The sequence below is a fragment of the Rhagoletis pomonella genome, unplaced genomic scaffold, assembly GCF_013731165.1.
Source record: "Rhagoletis pomonella isolate Grant_MI unplaced genomic scaffold, Rhpom_1.0 Rhpom_scaffold_00002, whole genome shotgun sequence".
Taxonomy (NCBI): Eukaryota; Metazoa; Arthropoda; class Insecta; order Diptera; family Tephritidae; genus Rhagoletis; species Rhagoletis pomonella.
In genome coordinates, this window is record NW_023458556.1 from 56,603,668 (window position 1) to 56,624,552 (window position 20,885).

General features: G+C 36.4%; 2 protein-coding genes across 2 annotated transcripts in view; both read right to left on the minus strand.

The window, feature by feature from the left end:
* The window catches only part of LOC118733842 (mucin-5AC-like), a 63,850-nt gene that overhangs the window by 17,611 nt on the left and 25,354 nt on the right, over positions 1–20,885 (minus strand). The window lies entirely within an intron of this gene.
* The window catches only part of LOC118753888 (putative uncharacterized protein DDB_G0286901), a 15,445-nt gene continuing 7,563 nt past the window's right edge, over positions 13,004–20,885 (minus strand). The window contains exon 4 of the mRNA XM_036488766.1: positions 13,004–13,234. Within this exon, the coding sequence (XP_036344659.1) occupies positions 13,004–13,234 (231 nt within the window). The remainder of the gene's footprint in view (positions 13,235–20,885) is intronic.

A 20,885-nucleotide genomic window follows, 5' to 3' on the forward strand; every position in this document is an offset into this window, starting at 1 on the left:
AAATAAATAAATAATAACAGCAATTCATATCGTCCGAGGCAAAGCCTTACTCTACCTTGGCCAATTTTTTTCGTTACTTCATTTGGTTGTTTCAGTATTCAAAACGTGTATTTATGCAAATTCGCAAAACGATTCCGTCGCCGATGAAAAGACAGACAGACAGGCTGTTTCTGGCTATCATTTAATTCACTGTTATTGCTGTTGTTGTCGGAGCTGTTATGGCTTTCGCTGCGAATACTGATGTGGTGGCCAGTGCTTCCGCTACTTGTACCACTTGGTTAGTCTTTTCTTTTGTTGCGTTGCTATTTTGATATAGATATCCATATATGCACTTGGATACACATGCAATAGCATATAGTACATACATACACATCATACTATGTATAACTTGACCAGGCATTGCGCTGTAACACCAACAATACAACCAATGATATTCACGAGCCGATAACAGGGAAAAATGCAACGGCAGCAGCAACGAATACGGAATGCATTAACCAAACAGCCAGTAACAGAGGCAAAATTGCATCAAAAAGTATTACAAAGCAAAGAAATGACAGCAACAATTGAATATACATACATATACATTCAGCGGTAGCAGATACTACAAAGACGATGAAAACATCGACAAAAAAAAGGGCAAATAACAAAAAAAAAAACACACTTCACGGATGTGGGGGAAAGCCTAGACACTGAACAAAAAAAACACACAAAGAAATTCGAGGGTACACCGACCGTCGTCCGACCAACCAACCGCGAGTTTGTCTACCCGACAGTCCGAACAACATAGCGACAACGACGCCTCTGCCGCTAACGAAAGCTACGATGGCGATGCGTGCCAATGGTTGCAACGCTACGATTTGCAACGTCTTAAAGCGTTTCGACTCCGAGTTTGACTGACTGACCTATGCGCGACGAAGAGGCACTCGACACTCAACAACTTAACAAGGCAGCGCACTGCGCCAACATCATCGCAACACTCAAATCAGACAGCACAAACACACCGACATCAATGCTGCCTCGTCCAGTCTACCATGCCAACAGAGTGCACCAAAGCGGAAGCGAAACAGAGAAGAAACCGCTCGAGGAGAGCATCAATGAGCGCGAATGCATGACATAAGTGAAGTACAAAGCCGGTCGGTCGGTTAGTTGTTCACTTAGTTCCTCTCGTGCTCGCCAGAACCAGACTCGGAGTCAGAGTCAGAGCCAGAGTAGCGCCGTTTTTAGCTTGGTGTGCCCCCTCTGGATTTTGTGGTGTGATTGAAAAATGTTGCCGCTGCTTTCTGCCGAATGTACCCTGTTTACTATGGTACGCGCCACTGGGCTGCTCTTGCACATTTGTTTACATGTATGCCCAGCTACCAATTCTACCCACTGCCACGCTCTTGCTTTGGTTGTGCTGTTCTCCGCCCAGAGATTGTAATTGCACATGCATACATACATATGTACATATATACAGACATTTATGTACATATTTCTGCATCCCTGCAGTGAAAAGTCAAACGAGTTAGTAAACATTCTGGTAGATCAACTGGTAGAAATCGACCAGTCGATTAACTGGTACTAGGCTGATGCAAAGACCTGTCAGTTGGATAATTTCGAACATTCCTCTGTTATGCGTTATGGTTCTTATTTTGGATTCCGCTGGGAGGTGTTGAAAATTTTTCAAATTAAATATACAGATCTGTGTACATATTAGGGTGTCGATAATTCGCCTTTTTCTCCAAACCCGGTTTTCAAAAAATCGCAATTTGAAAAAAAAATGGATAAACCGGTTTTATTATACATACATACACAGTGCAAATGCTTATGTTGGTATGAAGTCATGACCAAAAATTACAATAAAACTATTACGAGTAAAGGTAGCATTTATTTAAAAATGAACAAAGCAAAGTAAGCACAAGCTTATTTTTAGATTAAAATTAAAACAAATTAGTGAAAAATGCACGTTTGGTCTTGTTTTAAAGTTTTTTTAATACTTTATTGCATTTTTTTTCTGACTTTTTTCGGTTTTGAGAAGTGCTCTTGCCGCCATATCCGAGTGCTTAGAGTTGCCTACTGCCACTCGGGTGGTACATGATTAAATTTCTGGTCCCAGCAACATCATACAAGTTTTTTCAAGTGGGGTCCCCCTCTTTGGTGGTGGAGTAAAACTGTAGATCTCTCGATTTGGAGGAGAAGCTCGGCGAAACACGTAAAAAACGCTTAAGCGCCAAACATTCATTTATTGGAATCAAATATGATCCTGCTATCCTATTATTATCCTGCTCATCCTCAAATAACCTAGGATATAATTTTAGGTTTCCATTAAACTGGAAGTCTTGAAAACATCGAAAATGTGAAAACTATTGAGAGGTCAAGATTTGTATGAAATGAAAAAACTGGTTTGTTCGATGAAAAATCCGGTTTATTCGGTATTCGAAAAATCAAGATTTCAAAACAACCGCCTATAGATATCCAAAAAAACCGATGGAAACCTGTATGGAAAAACCGAGCCAACCACCCTAATATTGAACTTTTTATTTACACTCTTGAGAAGCAAGTTGAGTACGCAGTTTTTTAGCCCATTCAATTTTAGTATAACAAAGTGCAAGTTTGAGGTAGCTAGGATTTACCATTGATTTTTGGCAAATTTTTTTGTTGAAAGTGTCGCTCATTTTCTCCATATAAAATAGCTTCTTCTGGCATACATACATATGTATGTACATAAAACTGTAGGTCACTGAGCATCAAGAAGAAGACGACAAATTGGAGAAAAAGAAGATATTTTTCCAAACATTCATACATACATAACATGCGTATGAGCAAATCTCACGAGTTGTTACATTTTTCGACAAAAATCTGTTTTGGTTCAACTATCTTAGAAATGCATTATCTTAAGTTCTGTATAAAGAACAAGATTCCATCGCGAAATTGTATTTAAATGAAAACTTAAAATAGATATACTAAAAAAAAATAAAAAATAACCACCCATGCTCATATACCCGTAGTTGCGTATGTAACGTATACGCCACGTAGCACCTACGCCGTCATCTAACATGTTTACTCGCACGTCTTAACTTAAAAGCAATATTATTTAAAAGTATTTAAATAATGACGTTTAAGATTTTTACACAGTATTCCTTATGCACATATGTATATATTATTTTCTTCATATACATATACATATACAAATTTTAGAATGAGTTTCGTGTGCACCAATAATAATTGTAAAAATAGTATTTTAGTTTCTCAAATCATAGTTATCTTTTACTCAATGTAACTTTTTTTTTTTTTCATTTGATGACACACTAGTTGTTTTTGCACTAGATCCGTTTATTTTGGCGAGAACATTTTCACCGTTTAATTTTAACATTTGAAGAACATCTAAAATTATCCAAATTAAAAAAAATCGTAGAATTTCAAAAATTACAAAATAGCAGCGACAGATATTCTGCATGCTGCCATTTTTTTTTTAATTTCGTGGTGAAACGAGTTGAACAAAGCGCACCATTCGCATATGCGTACAAATTCAAAAATCTGTTTCTTGAGACTTTAAAATTCAATTATCTCTAAAATCAGAGCCAATTGAATAATTTGAATGCCAGATTCTGATTTTTATAAGAACCAGTAATCACTGATTGTGCCGCAAACAGTTGTTGGAATTTTGTTCGACAAAAACTGGTAATTTTTTAATTGCTGCTTTTTTTCCATTTTTCCTAAAAAACATAATCGTGGTACAAAGCTAAATAACAATACATACACTACATAATGTTTTTCTTTCTACAGGCAATACTTAGTTTTTGGTTCAAACTTTTTTTAATTTCCAAAGAATACGTACGTATGTATGTGGGCAAATCTAAAACACAGGTAACTTTTGTGTTAGTTAGCTTTATTTTCATTGTTGTAAACTATATCAAGCTGGTGGTTTTGGAAATAATTCATAGATGTATACTTGAAGCCTCAAAAAAATTGTTAATCAATCAGTTGCAAAACTCTATCGTTCATGATCTGGACAATTTTATACTAATTGGAATAGGTAGCTCCTTTAATAGAACATGTAGCATAAATATTTAATTTTAGGAGTATATGCCTAAAATGAATTGTTAAACAATACAACCCTGTAGTTGAAATCGTTAATTTACAGTGCCAAACTGATCGCTAATACTACTTTTCCTACATTTAGTTGAACAGTGCCAAATTGGTCGCTAATTTATCAAACTAACACCTACGATTAGATAGTATGTAATTCTTGTGTAAATGATTTAATTTGTTTAAATTTTATACATTTATCTATTAAACAATCCACGCTCAAGAACTTTTTCAATAAACTGCATTATATTGTCTGCATAATTAATTTATAAAGATCAATTCTTCTAGATATGACTTATTTACAATATAGTCATCATATTTTCAAAGTGTATCTAAAAACGCTACGGCCAACCAAGTTAATAATAATGACCGAATATGTATAACTCCCTGCAGGGTATAGATCATACATTTTTGCACGCTCTCACAAGGCTTTTCTGTGTTGACAAACAAAGAGCATGGTGCAGAGATTTAATAGTCATTTCACGGTGAAGCACAGCAACGAAACAAGCAGGCAGAAGAGGACAGACAAGCAGACCAAAATAGATTTGCAACTTGCAATTTGCAAATTGGCGTTCAATTGAATTGTTCGGTACCCATTCGTAGTGGATTCAAAGCACAAAGCAAGTTAAGCGAGAAAGGAACAATAAGGGCCAACAACAAAAATGACCATAGTGACTGGTACGCAACAACAACCACTTTGGATTTATTACCTCGTTGGATCTGTCCCTTACTGCTTCTACCATATATGTATATCGCTTTGCTAGCTTGAACACCACCATCATAGCCATCATGCGATGCCCGCCGGACAAGCCATACCTTCACTGAATTTATGGTGTTCATAGCAACGCATATCACGTTCCATGCATGTAAGCATTCAATCCCAGTAGTTACATACATACAATCATATGCATGTACGTGAGTTTATGTTCATCAACCACTTCGCATGCCACAGTCAAAACATCGTCGTCTTCTACCATGTCCGTGCGGCCCCTCCTTCACATGGGAATAAGACTAATCGTGTCTATCAAATCACTTACCAGTTGTACACACAAAGTTGTGAATTGACAAGTGCTTACGAGAACACCCAGCCCCCAATACCAATTTGACATAAGTATGTTTACATGCATATTTGTATGGATGTCCATATGGATATGTATCTACTACATATGTACATACATGAAACATGAAATAGCATATACAGCGTGGCGACGAATAACTGTTACCCAGGTTTTTTTGAGAAATAAAAGGCACCTTTACAGATTTTGTGAAAAAAGTATTTTGTTGTTAATTTTCCACAGATTTTACTTTAGTTGTATTAATTAGTTTTTAAATTTTAATCCTTATTTACATTTGCCAGCAGTGTAATCTTTGAGAGAAAAGTTCATTTGGCACGCAGGTCTTCGTCAGTTAATTTATTCCATATCTTCTGTAACCATAGGCACATTTTCTCCATTTTGGGTATCTTATACTCCCCCTTTTGTCCAACATAAGGCCTTATACTCATAAATCGAATAGACCCGAAACTGGTGACTAGGACGGCCATTCATTCGACCAACCTTATACAGTTTTTTTCATTTTTGTATTTTTTTTATACAAAGCCTAAGAAAAAATACACCTGAAAAATACTTGCGTGCCAAATGAACTTTTCTCTCAAAGTTTAAACTGCTGGCAAATGTAAATAAGGATTAAAATTTAATAACTAATTAATACAACTAAAGTAAAATCTGTGGAAAATTAACAACAAACTACTTTTTTCGCAAAATCTATAAAGGACCCTTTTATTTCTCAAAAAAACCGAGGTAACAGTTATTCGTCGCCACGCTGTACATATGTATACGTATGTAAGTATGTACATATATCTATTAATCTGTATTGTACCATGTATTTACATACATATGTACCAGGGATGTTGCGAATATTTGCATTCGCATTCGTTATGCGAATGATTCCCATCATTTTACACATTCGCATTCGCATCAAACGGTACGAATGTGTACTGTAGTATTGTTGAAATGGCTCTAAGCTTGCCTAAGCAGGGTGCGGACAATAACCGGCTTTTAGCCTCAGGCCCTTAACGGTTAAGTAGTATATCAAGCAACATAGATGGGCCTGCAATAAGTACTGCTACAAGTCTTATAAGCAACCTAGGAATAATTTTGGATTCCTCCAGCGAAAGCGAAGGCTCGGATGTAGAGTCTGGAGACATTAAAAAATGTGAAATTAAAGCTCAATTGAAGGCCTTTCCTAAAGAAAAACGAGCTCATCTCGTTGAAAATCTTCTCGATTGGTGGTTCCAGGTGAGCAATTGTTCAGTGCAGCCGCCCTTATATACGAGCCTCAAAGAAATCGCCTCATGGGAGAAAAGGCAGCAAAATTACTTTTTTTGAAATATAATATGCCCTTTTGAACTTTGACTTCTGACACTGTATAGGTTAAGCATTCGTTCAATGTTCCAATAATTTACAAAATTTTTAAGTAATAAAAATGATGTCTTAAGTTTATTATAGCTTTTTTGATGTTATTCCTAACATTCGAATTCGCATTCGCATTCGCATTTGTGAAAAATATGACATTCGAAACATCCCTGATATGTACATATGTATGTACATATACTTGCTATTTGTAGCAATTGAACTGAAATTCAGCTAAGCTTAACCGAGCCAACTCAATCCAAACATATTCAACAACCAACCAGAAAGCCATACAACAACACTCCAAAGCTTAAAGCGAAACAAAACGTATTGAACAGATTTGCGATATTGTAGTGCGCACAGTGGAAACTTTAGTTTTGATATTCACATTATTAGTCAAAATTTTTACTTGATAACTATTGGCCAATAATACATGTGAAACTTTTTGTGTGCTTTTATATTTAGTCACAACTTTACTTTTTAACTTAACCTCCACTTGAGAGCCAAAACATTCTCACCAAAAATTGATTTTTTTCGTAACGAAAGTAATGTACGAGTAGTTATCAAATCGAGAAAAAGCTAGTTGGCAAATTGTTTTCGAATGTTTTCAACTTGAGAATTATACAAAAAATGGTTTCTTCTTAGACTTGCTAAGCGGGGCTTTAGGTTACTCCTTTATGAATTCTGGTATGAAAAGTAGATAAGTATTTGAGATCTTTAAATCTATTGAATTATATATTTAACGAAAACACACAACCAGACCATATATAATTTTGAAATTGTATTAATTCCAGTACTTTTTTGACGTTTAGCTCAAATAATTCGATTCATACCGAATGAAATTTAGTCTAAGCCAAATATTTGGCTCCACTTTTTGTTATTGAGCAAATCAGGAATAGCGTCGATTTTTAGCATTTCTTTTCACACATGTTCGTCCATTTTTTTTTTTTTGTGTAGGGAAGAAAATGCGTAATACCCTATTTATTACTGCACCACTATATAGTATATAACACAAAGATCAACAAATAAGTGTCCACAAAGAATAACTGGTAAAATCTAAAATCGAAAATTTTGAGAAGAAACCATTTTTAAACTTGAAAAGGTTGAAAAATACAATATGCTTAACTTAATAACGTTTTCAAAAAAATCGTTGGAGAATTTACGAATTTCCGTAAATATGCAGTTTTTTCATTAACACAATATTAATTTAAGTTTGTCCTAACTCGATTTCAGCGGTTTTTCCATTGCAGTGAGGATATGCGAGTTTATATTTTATGTAATAATTATTCTAAGAAATTTTGTATTTTCTTTTTATTGAAGGAAACACTCCAACTACCTGTAAAAAAAATTATTTGTGTTTAAAAGCAAGCACATATCGATGGCTGAGTGGAAGAGTCACCTATCTCGGCAGCCAGTTGAAGAACGCCCTCAGAATTGGATTGAAAAACCTCCTGCCTCAGAATTCGGTTCAAAACCGTCCTATCTCAAACGAAAATACATTGAAAATATGCTGAGATAGGGCGTTTTTGAACCGAGTTCTGAGATAGGGCGTTTTTTAATAAAAATCTAAAATGACGCGTTCTCCAACCAAATTCTGAGATAGGGCGTTTTTCAATCAAATTCTAAAATAGGGCGTTCTTTACCCCAATTCTGAGATAGGGTGTTTTCGAACTGGCTGCCGAGAATCTATTTTAAAATGGTCAACGGCTTCGGTAATCGGCCAAATGTTTTTCGGCTTCAGAAAAAGTCTCAGCCTCCCTTGGGCTCTACAAATTATTGCTTCAATGTGTTAAAATTATTAATGTAAGCAGGGGCCCCTTTTGTATAACCCAAAAACGTAGAGAAAGCTTCTATGGGCCTGTTGGCGAAGCCGACTAGTATGGAATCATGATACTCTGCTAAAAAGATTTTTAAGCGCTTATAAAACGAAACTTTAACAAACTACGGTGCCCACGAACATAATGAAAAGAACAAATACATAAGGACCTATTCACACATTGTGCGAATAACTGGCGGAAATCGATATACGTTTGTGCCCTATAAGATTTTTCTCTCGAAGCTAATTAAACTGTGTTCGAACTGCCTCGAAAACGGTGAATCAAAGTTTAATTTGATTGGGCCCGATGGCAGAGATCTCCTGTGATGGAACGGAACCAAGTAACTGTGTTTTTGTAAAGTGGAGAAAATTAAGGTTTTGTATAGCTAGCTTTTGTTTTTTCCATATATTTTGCTTTATGGCTGGAAGAAACAGTATAGAAACGAATGGACGGAAGTGTCTAAAAGACTGTTTCTTCAAGAATCCGAAAATAGAAAGTGCAACAAAATCAAGCAACTACTAGTTAGATATTTGCTTCTGTTCTATTACGGGAGAGATGTGGTAAGAAGTAAACCGAATAAACGGCCAGTCAAGTCAACTGGTTAAGGCGTCGTGCTACAGTGCGAGTACTTATTTATCTTATTCCCTCGCATTTTGGAATCTGTCCTGCAAACACAGCTGTTCCAAAATCCAATCCTCGCACTTAGTGAGTTTATCGACCTTCATTCATTTCACTTTCTTTCTTCCTTTTTGAAGACCCTGCGAATTTGAATTTTCAACCGAATTTCTGAGCAGTTTGCCTAATAGACAAATTTTTGGTCACTGAAAGCTAAGATTCGCCCCTTAACCTCTGCGCTAAAACACATTATTTACAACACTGATGCGTTTTTTTTGGCACGGGGTGTATTTTCTAGTAGTGTTTAATGTTTTTGTGTTTAAATAGGCTACTTTGGTTTCCATATCCTCATATTTAAGAAATACTAGACCTGCAAGAAAACTAATTCTAAACAAATTCACGTTTTTTATCAATATTACCCCACTGTAAAACACGGTGATGGGGTCGAGGCAAAAACTGAGTGCTCAATTTGTAATCATTCGATTGAGTGCTCATAGCGGTTAGCAAAGCTGCTAATAGCTGCCGCTGTTGTAATAGTAATAATGCGCGTAATTCGATAAATCGTAAACGCTACTTGAATGAAACATGATTACGATTTATGATATGCCAATGAATATTGCTATTGCTCCTACTCATGACTGTTGCTGTTGTTGGAATTGCTTCTGGGGTTGGTATTATTCCAGCTAATACTCGTACGGCAAAGGAGAGGAATTCGCTTTTAATGCTGTCGACACGAAGGCAACCGACGGGCGTCCATGTAATCAAACGACTATACGACCAAGCGACCACCCGCCTGTCTAACTAAAATAACAGTTAAACGATACATAACAACCAACTTTGGCGACTAACAAACAGACCGACGAATTGCCGAAAGCTTAAACGAGCGAATGCGCATCAAGAGCGTGCATGGCTATGATGGAGCAAAAAAAGGCTATATAACGATGGGGACGACTGACGGCGATGCTGCGGTTGTGTTCACAGATACCAACAATATGCTATCATTATTCTCCGCTTTGTCGTATTGACTCCGACAAATATGGAGTTGATGTTGGGTTGTTGTAGACGAGGAGAGCACGGAATTGGTGGTGGTTTGAATATTCAAGTGAATGTAAAAATGTATACGTAGGTATCTATGTATGAATGTAAATATATAACTGCAGCTTCATACATTAACACCCATAGGGTGATCCATATGCGACGACTTGTTCAAAATATGGTAAGCTTTTTATGCGAACACTCAGCAAAAAATTTTAAATCCTAAATATTGAATTTTTTTTTCAAAGTTTGTACCCATATTTTCACAGAAGTATGTACATACATATGTACATTCGAGATAATCCCCAAATTACTCCTACCTGTGAGATATAAATTGGTGTGCTGGAAAAATGGAGCAGGTCTAGGTGCTTAGCTAATATCGTTAATTAATAAAACCGCTGATGAAATTTTAGAGCTTAACACCGAACATACACATAACTCATGTTCAACGCATCCAATCAAAAAAAAAAAAATCTCAGAGGGCAGCAAAAAGTCGTAACCAACAAAAAAATTGTTGGTATAAAACGTTGTAGGAGACTTGTAAATGCATCATAGTCAACCAATAAAAGAATTTTGTTCTTTTTTGTTTTGTTAGTTACGGCATTTTTGTCTCGAAATTGAAACAGTGAAAATCTCCAACACTTACTAATAAAAAAAAAAAGATGATTTCCTTCACAAGTACCGGCGCTGGTCCAATCGGGTTTATTTCGATACCACCTACTTCGATACAATGTGCATTTGATCACTGATCAGTTAACGCATAACTCAAACCTGAAGAAACTGACAACCAGAGCAGAGAGTTGGTTACAAGACGGTCACCCTAGCTGTAGTGGCTTAAGCCGTGTACCAGTACCATGATGCATTTATATATCAAAACGAACATTTTGTATCTCGTGTGACCTGCGCTTTATTTTTATGTGACCAAGAAAAAGTAAAGAGCAGATTGTAGCTCTATTAATTAAGAGCAGTGTTGCCAGATTTTTTTCCGGAAATTAACAGTTTTTTTGAAAAAAAATCTGGCAAGACTGCTCTCAATTAATAGAGCAGACGTTACGAAAATTTTTCTTTGTCACATACCAATAAATCGCAGGTCATACGGGATAGAAAATGCTCGTTTTGAAATGAGTAGTCCACTTGCAAAGTGCGCTATCTAATTTTTTCGGTTTTTAGTTTTTGGTGGGTAACGTACCAGTATTTAAAGCAGTTTCATGTCCACTAACAACCCAGTGCAAAATCTTTCAATATTCTGAAAAATAGCATCAAATGTTAACTACTCTTGCAAAAGTCGCAATCATACTTATTTGTAAACTTTCAAAAGTCTCCACCTTTGGATGAACTTAGAAAACTGCTTTAGGTTGTATAGACTGCTAATATTTTGTAATGTTATGTTGTGTTATGTTATAATGTTATTAGGCTCTTGTTTATCCAAATTTTCAGGTAATAAAAAAGATTCAATTTAAATGTTACTTGTTGTCGTAGTCGTTTTTTTTAATTTAGGGAACGTTCACACAAAAAGCGGAGCCGAGCCAAGCGAAGCCGTACCGAGCTGAGTAAAGCTTTCAAATTGCTGGAGCTATATGAAAGTGTTTTGGAGCTGAAAGCAAATCAGTTTTTAGTTTTGAATTTTTTATTTAATTTTGCAGCTTCATGACGCTGCTGCAAACAAAATAGCAAAATATAAAAATAAACACGAATTTCATAACTAATCTTTTAAGTAAAATGGAGCAAATATTTTTGCCACTTTTAATTGACGGTGAGTTTTCCGTTACCTTTGCAGCCGAGTGTATGAGAAAAGCTCCGCTTCGCTTCGTTCAGTGTGAACACCAGCAGCTTCGCTTTGTTCCGCCTTGCTTCGCTCGGCGCCGCTCGACTTTCTGTGTGAACGCGCCCTTACTCTTATAAAATCACATAACGCTGTTTGCAAGTGGACTACTCAATTATAAACCCTTTCGCATGTTTGTATTAATATACTATGAGCATAACAAAACACGTTTAATTTAACATAAAATAACTTCCGACAGTTTAAATTACACTTAGTTAAACAAAACAAGGCTTTATAAACTGGAACACAAATTAGGACCTCTAGTTTATTTCTTGTTTTATTTAAACTGATTTGGAAAAATATTATTTTAGATATTTACTATGGCGACTGGAACGCAAAGGACAGCTGAAACCATTCGTTTTAAATAAGGAAACACTGCGTCTTCATCGTACCCTTTTATCTTAAGAATTTACTTATAAAAACAAACCGAAAGAGAAATTTTAATTTATTCGTTCAAATTGGAAATTTCGAAAAATTTGTAATTCGTACTAGGAGGTAGTTTAAAAAACTGTGAATCTGGCAAAATGGATTGAGAGGATTTGTGCTCAAAACTTATGTGAAATAATTTGTCAGCCCAGTAGACTAACATCTTTGCTGTCGCGAACACAGCGGGTGAAAAATTAATTTTTAGAATTTGAATGCATAAATTAAATGATTTCCGTACAATGCGATTCGCTGCTCTCTGCTCCATGTGAGGAACTCTTGACAACTCTTCAACGAAAATGCAACCAAGTCCGCCACGTCCAGCATGCTATAGAACAGAGCTAACGGCCACCGGTTTGTGGCCCGTTTGCACGTGTAACCTCTAACCATCTGATCCATGGTGTCTACTCCGATTGTATATGTATACATTGTAGTCCACATTTTGAAATGGCTTCTTCGATGGCTTCGATGAGTCGACGGCGGAATTGTAATGTTTGGTTGAGATGAGGACCACAACTTTTTTGTTTTTCGGCACGTATGAGCATGGGCCGATATTATTATTGTGGTAACCGAATACTGTGCTGAATACATCTCATATTGGATCCAACTTCTCCTTCAATATGCAGGCTTCCTTTTTGCGCATGACGAGAACAAATCATCGGCATATATTGTTCATCCAGAACCGGTGTACTTTTCGACCAATTTTAAAACAACGTTCTCGCCTTGATTTACCGCACGCGTTTCATTTGTCTGTTTCAATATATATTATTCTTTTCAGTGGGTATTAGCTTAATTTCGCATTTTGCTGGTTTCTATGGAATATACTGGGTGAAGCGCGTGCGTTTTCGGCACGACAAAAATTGTGCATCAATTATTTTCTGGGCAAGCTTGCCATCCTTTAAACGGTGTTTTATAATCGAGCTCGCCGAACACAGCTCCTCGTTCATATCAACGGCTTCGGTGGCAGCTGCAGTGCCTTCACGCAGATCTTCGAACTCCTCATCATCGTCATATGGAGACTCGGTTTCTATAACGGTCTCTGTCTAAGCATCGGGAGCCGCATTTTCTAACGTCAATAAATAATCCGGATCCATGGCGTCGTCGCCTTCGAAAGCATTGATTTCCTCGGCATCTCCATCCAAAATAAACGATGGGTTATAACTTCTTCGAAACAAAAAATGATTCTTATCTAATAATTGTTATGGAGCAAGGTTTTTACTATAAAATATATAACTGTTATGTCCGTGTTCAAAATATTTTTAAATCGCCTGCTCCAGCAATCATCCCACACATAGACAGACCTGCTCGGTCCGTTTGAGTCATTTAGTTTACAAACACAAATAAAACCGAACACAAACACAAAAGCGGTCAGATTTTTAGCTCAATGTGTTCACCGTAGCCGCTTCTAGGAAATCATGGACGGATTCGCCTCTAACAAGCAAAACAAAAAAGCTACGCGTTTATATGCAAATGAACCTCCTAAGGTTAATCTCACCAACTAAATAGTGCTACTATATAAACATGTAAGAGAAGCAACCAAGCAAGCGGCGTTTCCCCTTAGCATTAGAGGCTACCAAGAGATTCAACAAAATCTATATTACTGCCGTACCTAATTTAGAGCGGTAAGCGTTGCGTTTTGTATTGTCAACGAGTGTCAGCGCGCGCTATCCCCAAATCAACGCGCGTCAATTTTTTAAGTTTTCTCATTTCCCCTCGTTTTTATTCTTGTTTCCTCTTTCATTTTTTTGTCCTCTCCCTTTCTTTCCGTCTTCTGCATACAACTTCAACACGTAAGCCCTGTCAAAAACGAAAATTCCATTTGCTCGGCGCTAGCGCTGCGTTATTGTGGTATGCTTCATACAAATTGTATGGTCATGAGGATTTTTGACAGTTCCTTGACGCTTGACGCGCCAATTTAGAGATGGCAGTTATTCTTCAATGAGAGGCCAGTCGTTTGCCCTATGACCGGGATTTTGGTTTTGGTAAAACAAAATTTCTGAAATCATAATCGAATTTATACTCCAGAAGAATATAAGCACTTAATATTGACTTCCAGGAACACAATGAGCTACGGACCACAGCTGTCAAATTGTTTTCCCACGTATTCTTATGTAGATAATTATTTTGGGGACGACAAGGCACGTGGTTGTGGCCAGATTAGATCCAGCGCCAGATAACGATCTTCCTCATCTTTTACTTCAAACTTATACAAATTCATCGACAAAGCGTTTATATAATGAAGATAACAAATTGGAAGCTTTGGCCCGTAGCTCGTCGTTTTAAATGTGTTCAGCACTTGAAGCTAATCCGATAAACTGATGTTACTGATTTTAGAAATTGGTGGCCTGATTACTATAAAAAGCGTGTATCACTCGAGGTGCCGGTTCCAAGAACCAAACGTTTTTTGTGTCAAATTATACGCAGTTCATGTATGAAAGAAATCTGGTGAAGTATTGGAATTCTATTACCACCTCACCTACATACATGAAAAATCACAAATGCTGAAAAATAGGATTTAGAACAGTTCTGATGTTGTATTTTTCCCCCGTTTTGAATAAATATTTAGGGTATTCACACGTTGTCATAAGCGTCGTAAAATTTTTCAATGTAAAATAACTGTTGAAATGATTTAAGGGGATTCCACGAATCCACAGTTTAAGAAATAGTTATTTATATATTTTCTATCGGTGTAGCAACATTTTGGGTAATTACACATTCCCTATAAGAATTTTAATCGTTATTTTACATTGAAAAATTTGTACGACTGTATGACACTGCGACGCTTGCGACATCTTTTGAATACTCTACCTACAAAAACCTTACAAGTCCATCCCACCTTTTTATCTGTTATTGGAATTCCTTTTTATTTTCAGTAAAACGACCATTAAAAATACATTGCCTCTATCCAAGTAGTTTCAGCGTTAAAAAGTTTTAATTAATTATCTCGAAACGCAGACTTTGAACTTGTGCGGTTGTCGAACTCACTGATTCATTTTGTTTGTATGGGAAAAATAAGCAACACAACTTTCATAAAAACTTAAATAAACGAAAGGGAAATAGCCAAAGAATGTACACATATATTTGTTCCGAGTACTATATTCGATCGTTCTTACTTTTTATAAGCCCAGTTCTCTGCGGCATACAGCTAGTTCTCATTGTCCTTATCGTTTCAACACACTTTCTAATTTTGGGTGCTTTGGTAAGAACCTTTGCGTGCAATGCGTACCAAAGCTACAAAGCATTTTTTCCGCATGTTTTGGAAAGTATCCGCGCTAATCTCAACAACTAATATACTATTTATCAGAAATTTTATTTTTTTTATCAACGTAGTCTACTTTTAGCGCGATAAATTTTCTCCAAAAAAAGCTCTAGTTTCTCGTTTAACGTTTACATTTCACTAAAATTCTTTACTGCGGAACAGACTCTTCATGTTTGAGACCAAGTTTTAAAACCACGGAAGAGACAGTAATTCTCTGCAAATATGTATCGTGTGTCATAAGGCGTCGCTCCGCATGGCGGAAACTAGTTGGGCACATCTGCGTTCACTCTGCTCAGGTACGAGTTTAGCCTGCCGCAGTATCCAGAGCGAAGTTGGGCTATTGTGGTGCGAGTCTCCCGAGGCAGACAAAAGTCTGTCGCGTACACGTCAGGTGATTGTATACACAAAACGGCATCCACAGGTCTGAAGTCGATGTAGGTTAGGTTAGGTTGGGCGGCATGAGGATTTTTTTAATTATCCCCGTTCCCCTGTAAAGCACTTGGTGCTTAGCAAAAAAGTGCATAGGCTTCGCATAGGACCGCTTTGAGGTCATCGAGATCGTCGAATAAATAGCTTCCAAGAGCTTTTGCCCTCCGTTTTGACAGAACCGGGCAATAGCAGAGGAGATGTGGGGTGGTTTCCTCTTCGTCTTCATCCATGCGTGTAATCCGATCAGACAATGTCCGGTGAAAACTCCAGTCACTTTGCGAATGTCCTGCCTCCTTAGATTAAGTAGAGACTTGGTGCGTTGGGCGTTCGTGGCAGGCCAGAGTGTTTTGGCAATGTGACAGGTCGCTTTTATTCGCCATCTTTCATTGGCAGCTTCTATGAAATTTGCATTCAGTAGATATTTGCATGTTTGAAAAGGGATGCCGAGAGTATCTCTTATGTCTGTATCATGCAATGCCATTCCATGGCGCGCGTCAGCCTTGCAGTTTCCCTGAATGTCGCAATGATCAGGTAGGTCGAGACCGACTCCTCGACGCCGTATATATGCCTCCTGTAGTGCTTTGGCGAGGGCTCTGCTAAAAGTAGGTGTATATTCGGATGCCTGCTTCTGTGGCATCCTACTAGGATGTGTATAGTATTATGCTCCTTTATGGAGAGCATCTGAGCCGCGTTGTGTAGGTGTTGTTGTGGCGCCATCAGCAGGCAGTAGTAAATTCGTCGAAACACGTGAAAAAGTAGGTTGTGGAGTTAGAGCTTTAGTTTTGATGTAGCAATACTTTTTATTGTTATCGATTTTATTGTAGCATATCGAACATTTGCCTATATTAAACGACCATTTGTGACAACTCCCGCTAAAAGTGCATATATGGAAATTTAAAAATCTTTCATTTGTGGAAATAGCTGATCTCGCCTTATAGCTTTTTTTTATTTTTAGCGCCGAGTGCTTAAAAAGGGATTGTTTGATTATTCGATTAATATGAGTTATAATAAATTTATTAATAGCGGGAAATGTGTTAATACAAATATTTTTTAAAAGTATGCGTATTAAAAAAAAAAAAAAGTACATCACTATTATATATGTATGTAAGTAATTTTTGTTATTTATTATTACCCTGAATAACTGTGTTACAAACAGATGTAATTTTTAGAATAAAAGATTTGTTAAGTCGATTTCATGAATTTTATTTAAAAAAAAATTGGGCGATTTTTGGCGATATTTTTCAGAAATCGCGCATTTTTTTAACAATCTGGACACCCTTTTCACTAGTTTTGCCGATGTCAAAGGACAGCAAAAGCAAATTGGGCCGCAAAAAGGTTAGTTAAGACATTGGTCCAGCTTGGGGGATCAGTAAGTGGCCGTCAAGTTAAAGCTTTAATTGTTTCATTTGGCCTTTTACAGCTATTAGGGCTATTCACACCGATTTCGTTACTTCTTCAGTTCGGTAGTTGACTGTGAAGGAACGTTTAACTTAATTATTTTTAATCTGACAAATTATTTACCTGAATTTTAAAAGGTAAAAATACAAAGCATCAGTCTATTTTATTTATTATTTTTCCAGCAAATATCAGCAAATGGAAGAATGGTAAATTTTTTGGAGCAATATGCTTAGAAAGAGTTAAATAGCGATGTAAAGAATCTTACTAAAATAGACTAATTGCTTCGCTTTTTTAATTTTTTTCTCTTTTCGGATTGCTCTTTTTAAGTCGCAAAACACTTGCTCTGTAACAAAAACTAGTGATAATTATTGAAAACTATCTGATTAGCAACAAACCTGTTGAAATGCCAATTAGCTGCTTGCAATTTTTCCGACTATCGGTCAATTTGCTAGGCTTGCCACCTTTGCGCTCGTTACTTGACACTTTCGCTTTTTTTTATAAAAAACCAAATTTATATGTGTATATGCCCAACAAAAAATCGGTAATCGCTTTTAGTGGTAACGTGTTTTTTCGCTTATTTTACGCATTGCCGGTAATTCAAAGTAGAATGTCCTACAATATTTTATTTATATCGCTTCTTTGTTTCATTTATTTTTTAATTCGCTTCTTTGCTTCATTTCAGGGAACGCAAAGTAGAATGCTGCATCGTAGTCAGCTGAAAAAGAGAATGAATATCCAAAAATTCTTTTTCTACCGTTACTTTCTGTGGAAATTTGTCTCGCATAAAAATCATGTTCTGATTTGTTCAATTTGCAGCGAAGTTGAAGTCAGACAATGAAGTGAAGTACAAGAGTGAGGAAGTACAATTTTAAGCTTAATTAAATATGCATGTATGTACATACCGATTTTTAAGTAAAACCTAAATACCTGAGTCCTAACGGGTGGAAGTGCGCACCTCTAACCACTCGGTTACGGCGGCTCCCGTAGAATGCGTTTATTGAGCATTTCCTTTTCAATATTATTAGAAATTCATCGTCAATGCAAGCGATTGGAAAAATTTGATACTTCAAATAACGAAAAAATGATTTTTAAATTTCCATATATGTATGTATTTACATAAATGCAATGCTTCTGGTTAGAGCTGTTTGGTTTTAAATTTTAGCAAGGTCAGTCCCAGATCGAAAAATTGCTTTGGTGACAGCCGGGGTTAAAACTACTTTTGATAGTGTTCGCTATGCAAAAAACTTTTACAGGTTGGTACCAATTGTTACCAAATCGTGTTCGTTTGGCCAAAAAAGTAGTAGAACTTTCAAGGAGAGAGCACAATTTTGACATTTCATTTGGAGAGGAAGAAGCAAATTCGTGATGGGAAAATTTTGCCAGCAAGAATTTGCAAGCAGGATTGTGGCACCCGGTTGCATTTTTGCTAACAACAATTTGAATCAACAAAATCGCTAAATTTAAAAATGTACAATCTTGCGGCGATTTACTAATGAAAGAATTCTTAATACTTAAGTAAGGAAAATATTTGTTTTTTTTCAATTAATTTAATTAATTTCAAACATTTGAAAGGTACGCGGCTGAAAAAGCTGTATTCGTAATCGGAACGTGACAGTGACTTCCACAAAGCAATTGAATTGTATGTTGAAGAAAGTCAGAATAAGAAGAAATATACATACGTATAGGTTCTGTTTTGTTTTCCACCAGAAATAATTTAAAAATTGTATTATGTTCGAAATGCAACCGTGGACTCCAGCTGGCAGTGAAGCTTGCAAATGTTTGCTAATTCTTACTGGCTTTTGCATAGCGAACAGAACTCTTATTTAATTACTTTCCCGTATTCATGAAACTAAAACGAGTATAACTGTCAAAAATTTAAAATTCGCTAGAGCGTGAGAGTAACACTGAAAAGTACGGGATCGCTTTCTAGTAAAAAAAATGGTAACTTCCGAAAACTTTGACATAACCTCCAAATTTTGGTTTTAAATTTTTGCTTATTTTGTATGTAAACACGCTCAGCTCATACATGTAAATAATCAAAAATACTTTCAAATTCATTAGAATCCTCTTAAACACGTAAGTACTTTTCAGCATGAATTAGCAGAGTGCACTTTTCTTTTGTGTACAATTTGGTCGTCAAACACAGTCAACGCTGATCGTGGGGGTGTTACTAGAATTCGCCGCGGTTTGTTGTATTTTGGGGTACTTCTTGCCGTCATTGTGCGTATAATTTGTTGTTGTATTTTTTTTTTTTGCTCAATCGATACCACTCACCTTATATAAATTTGCCTTGACTGATAACTTCTGACAGCGAGAGGACCAAGGTGTATTAAACAAGGTGGTGTTGGGGCGACAGCTGAGTTTTTCGCCGTGGAGGCCATTACGTCAAAATGATGTGTTTGTTGTAACTCATACCAATGACAGTATGGACATCAGCGTATAATTTGTTAGTGTAATTTTTTACTTATATACGGCCAACACCACCTTGTTAAATACGCCTTGGAGAGGACCTTATTTATGCTCTTTTTGTCCTCTCAATTGTCAGAGAACCGAGTCAGGATCAATTTCCTGTAAAATCTGACTAATTCTGACTAGTTCGGACCAGTACGGGATTGCAACTAATTTGTAATAATTGTCACAAAATATATTAGTGTTTCTGTTCATGTATCCAAAAAGCTTGCAATTTCCAGCCAACAAAACCCGAAGCCCAAAAAAAACTTGCAAAGTAGGGGAAATTACACTTCATTTAGAGAGATTTGCTAGTAATAAAAACAGCTGATCGCATGTTGCTGAGTGCAATTGAAACTAAAAGTGAAGGTGCACATTAGCTCTGATCCAGTACTTCATGAACTTACAGGTTTTTACACGAACTTGCAGGCAGTTACAAAAAAAATTATCCCGTACTCCAAATTCCTCCAAAATCCTGCAAATGAGAGCGATTTTTGGAGAGTTAAGTAGAGAATGAAGTTGCACGATTTTACCCGCTTTTTCTTCGGTTAAAATCATGAAAAGTGTCAAGCGATCACTGGTTGACGTTTTTACAAGAAAAATGCCTTTTTTGTTCCTGTATTTTTCTCGTTACTCACTTTTTACTCTCACTTCAGAGAGTAATTTTGCTGTTTAAAATTTTTACAGGCGTTTTCACGAAAAGTATTGGATCACAGCTAATATGAGTTCGCCTTTTCATCTCTTTGGGAGAGAATTTCCGCTTACTCTCTTGATTTTGATTGTTGGCTGGTGTTGGCTAATTTTGTTATCGAACGCAGCTATTGTTTTTATTAGGAAATAAACAAAAACATAATCAGCTGTTCATGAATCTTGCAAATTGTTACTGGTTTTGCGTTCACGTATTTTATTTTTTCCGTTTATAGTTTCAGTTCCTCTTCGAGTAAAGTTTCAGTTGTAATCGAATTGTGGAGGCACTTAATAATGCTATTAACAGGTCTATTCTGTGCTGGTAATAAAAATAAAATTCCGTAAATAAAATTCCTGTCAATTTTTAAAGCCTTTTCGCATTCTGTAACCGGTAAATTTTAGGTGTGTATAGTAACTTCTCGCAAAATAGAGCGTAAAATTGAGAAGAGAAAACTAACAGAAAAAGTTATTCA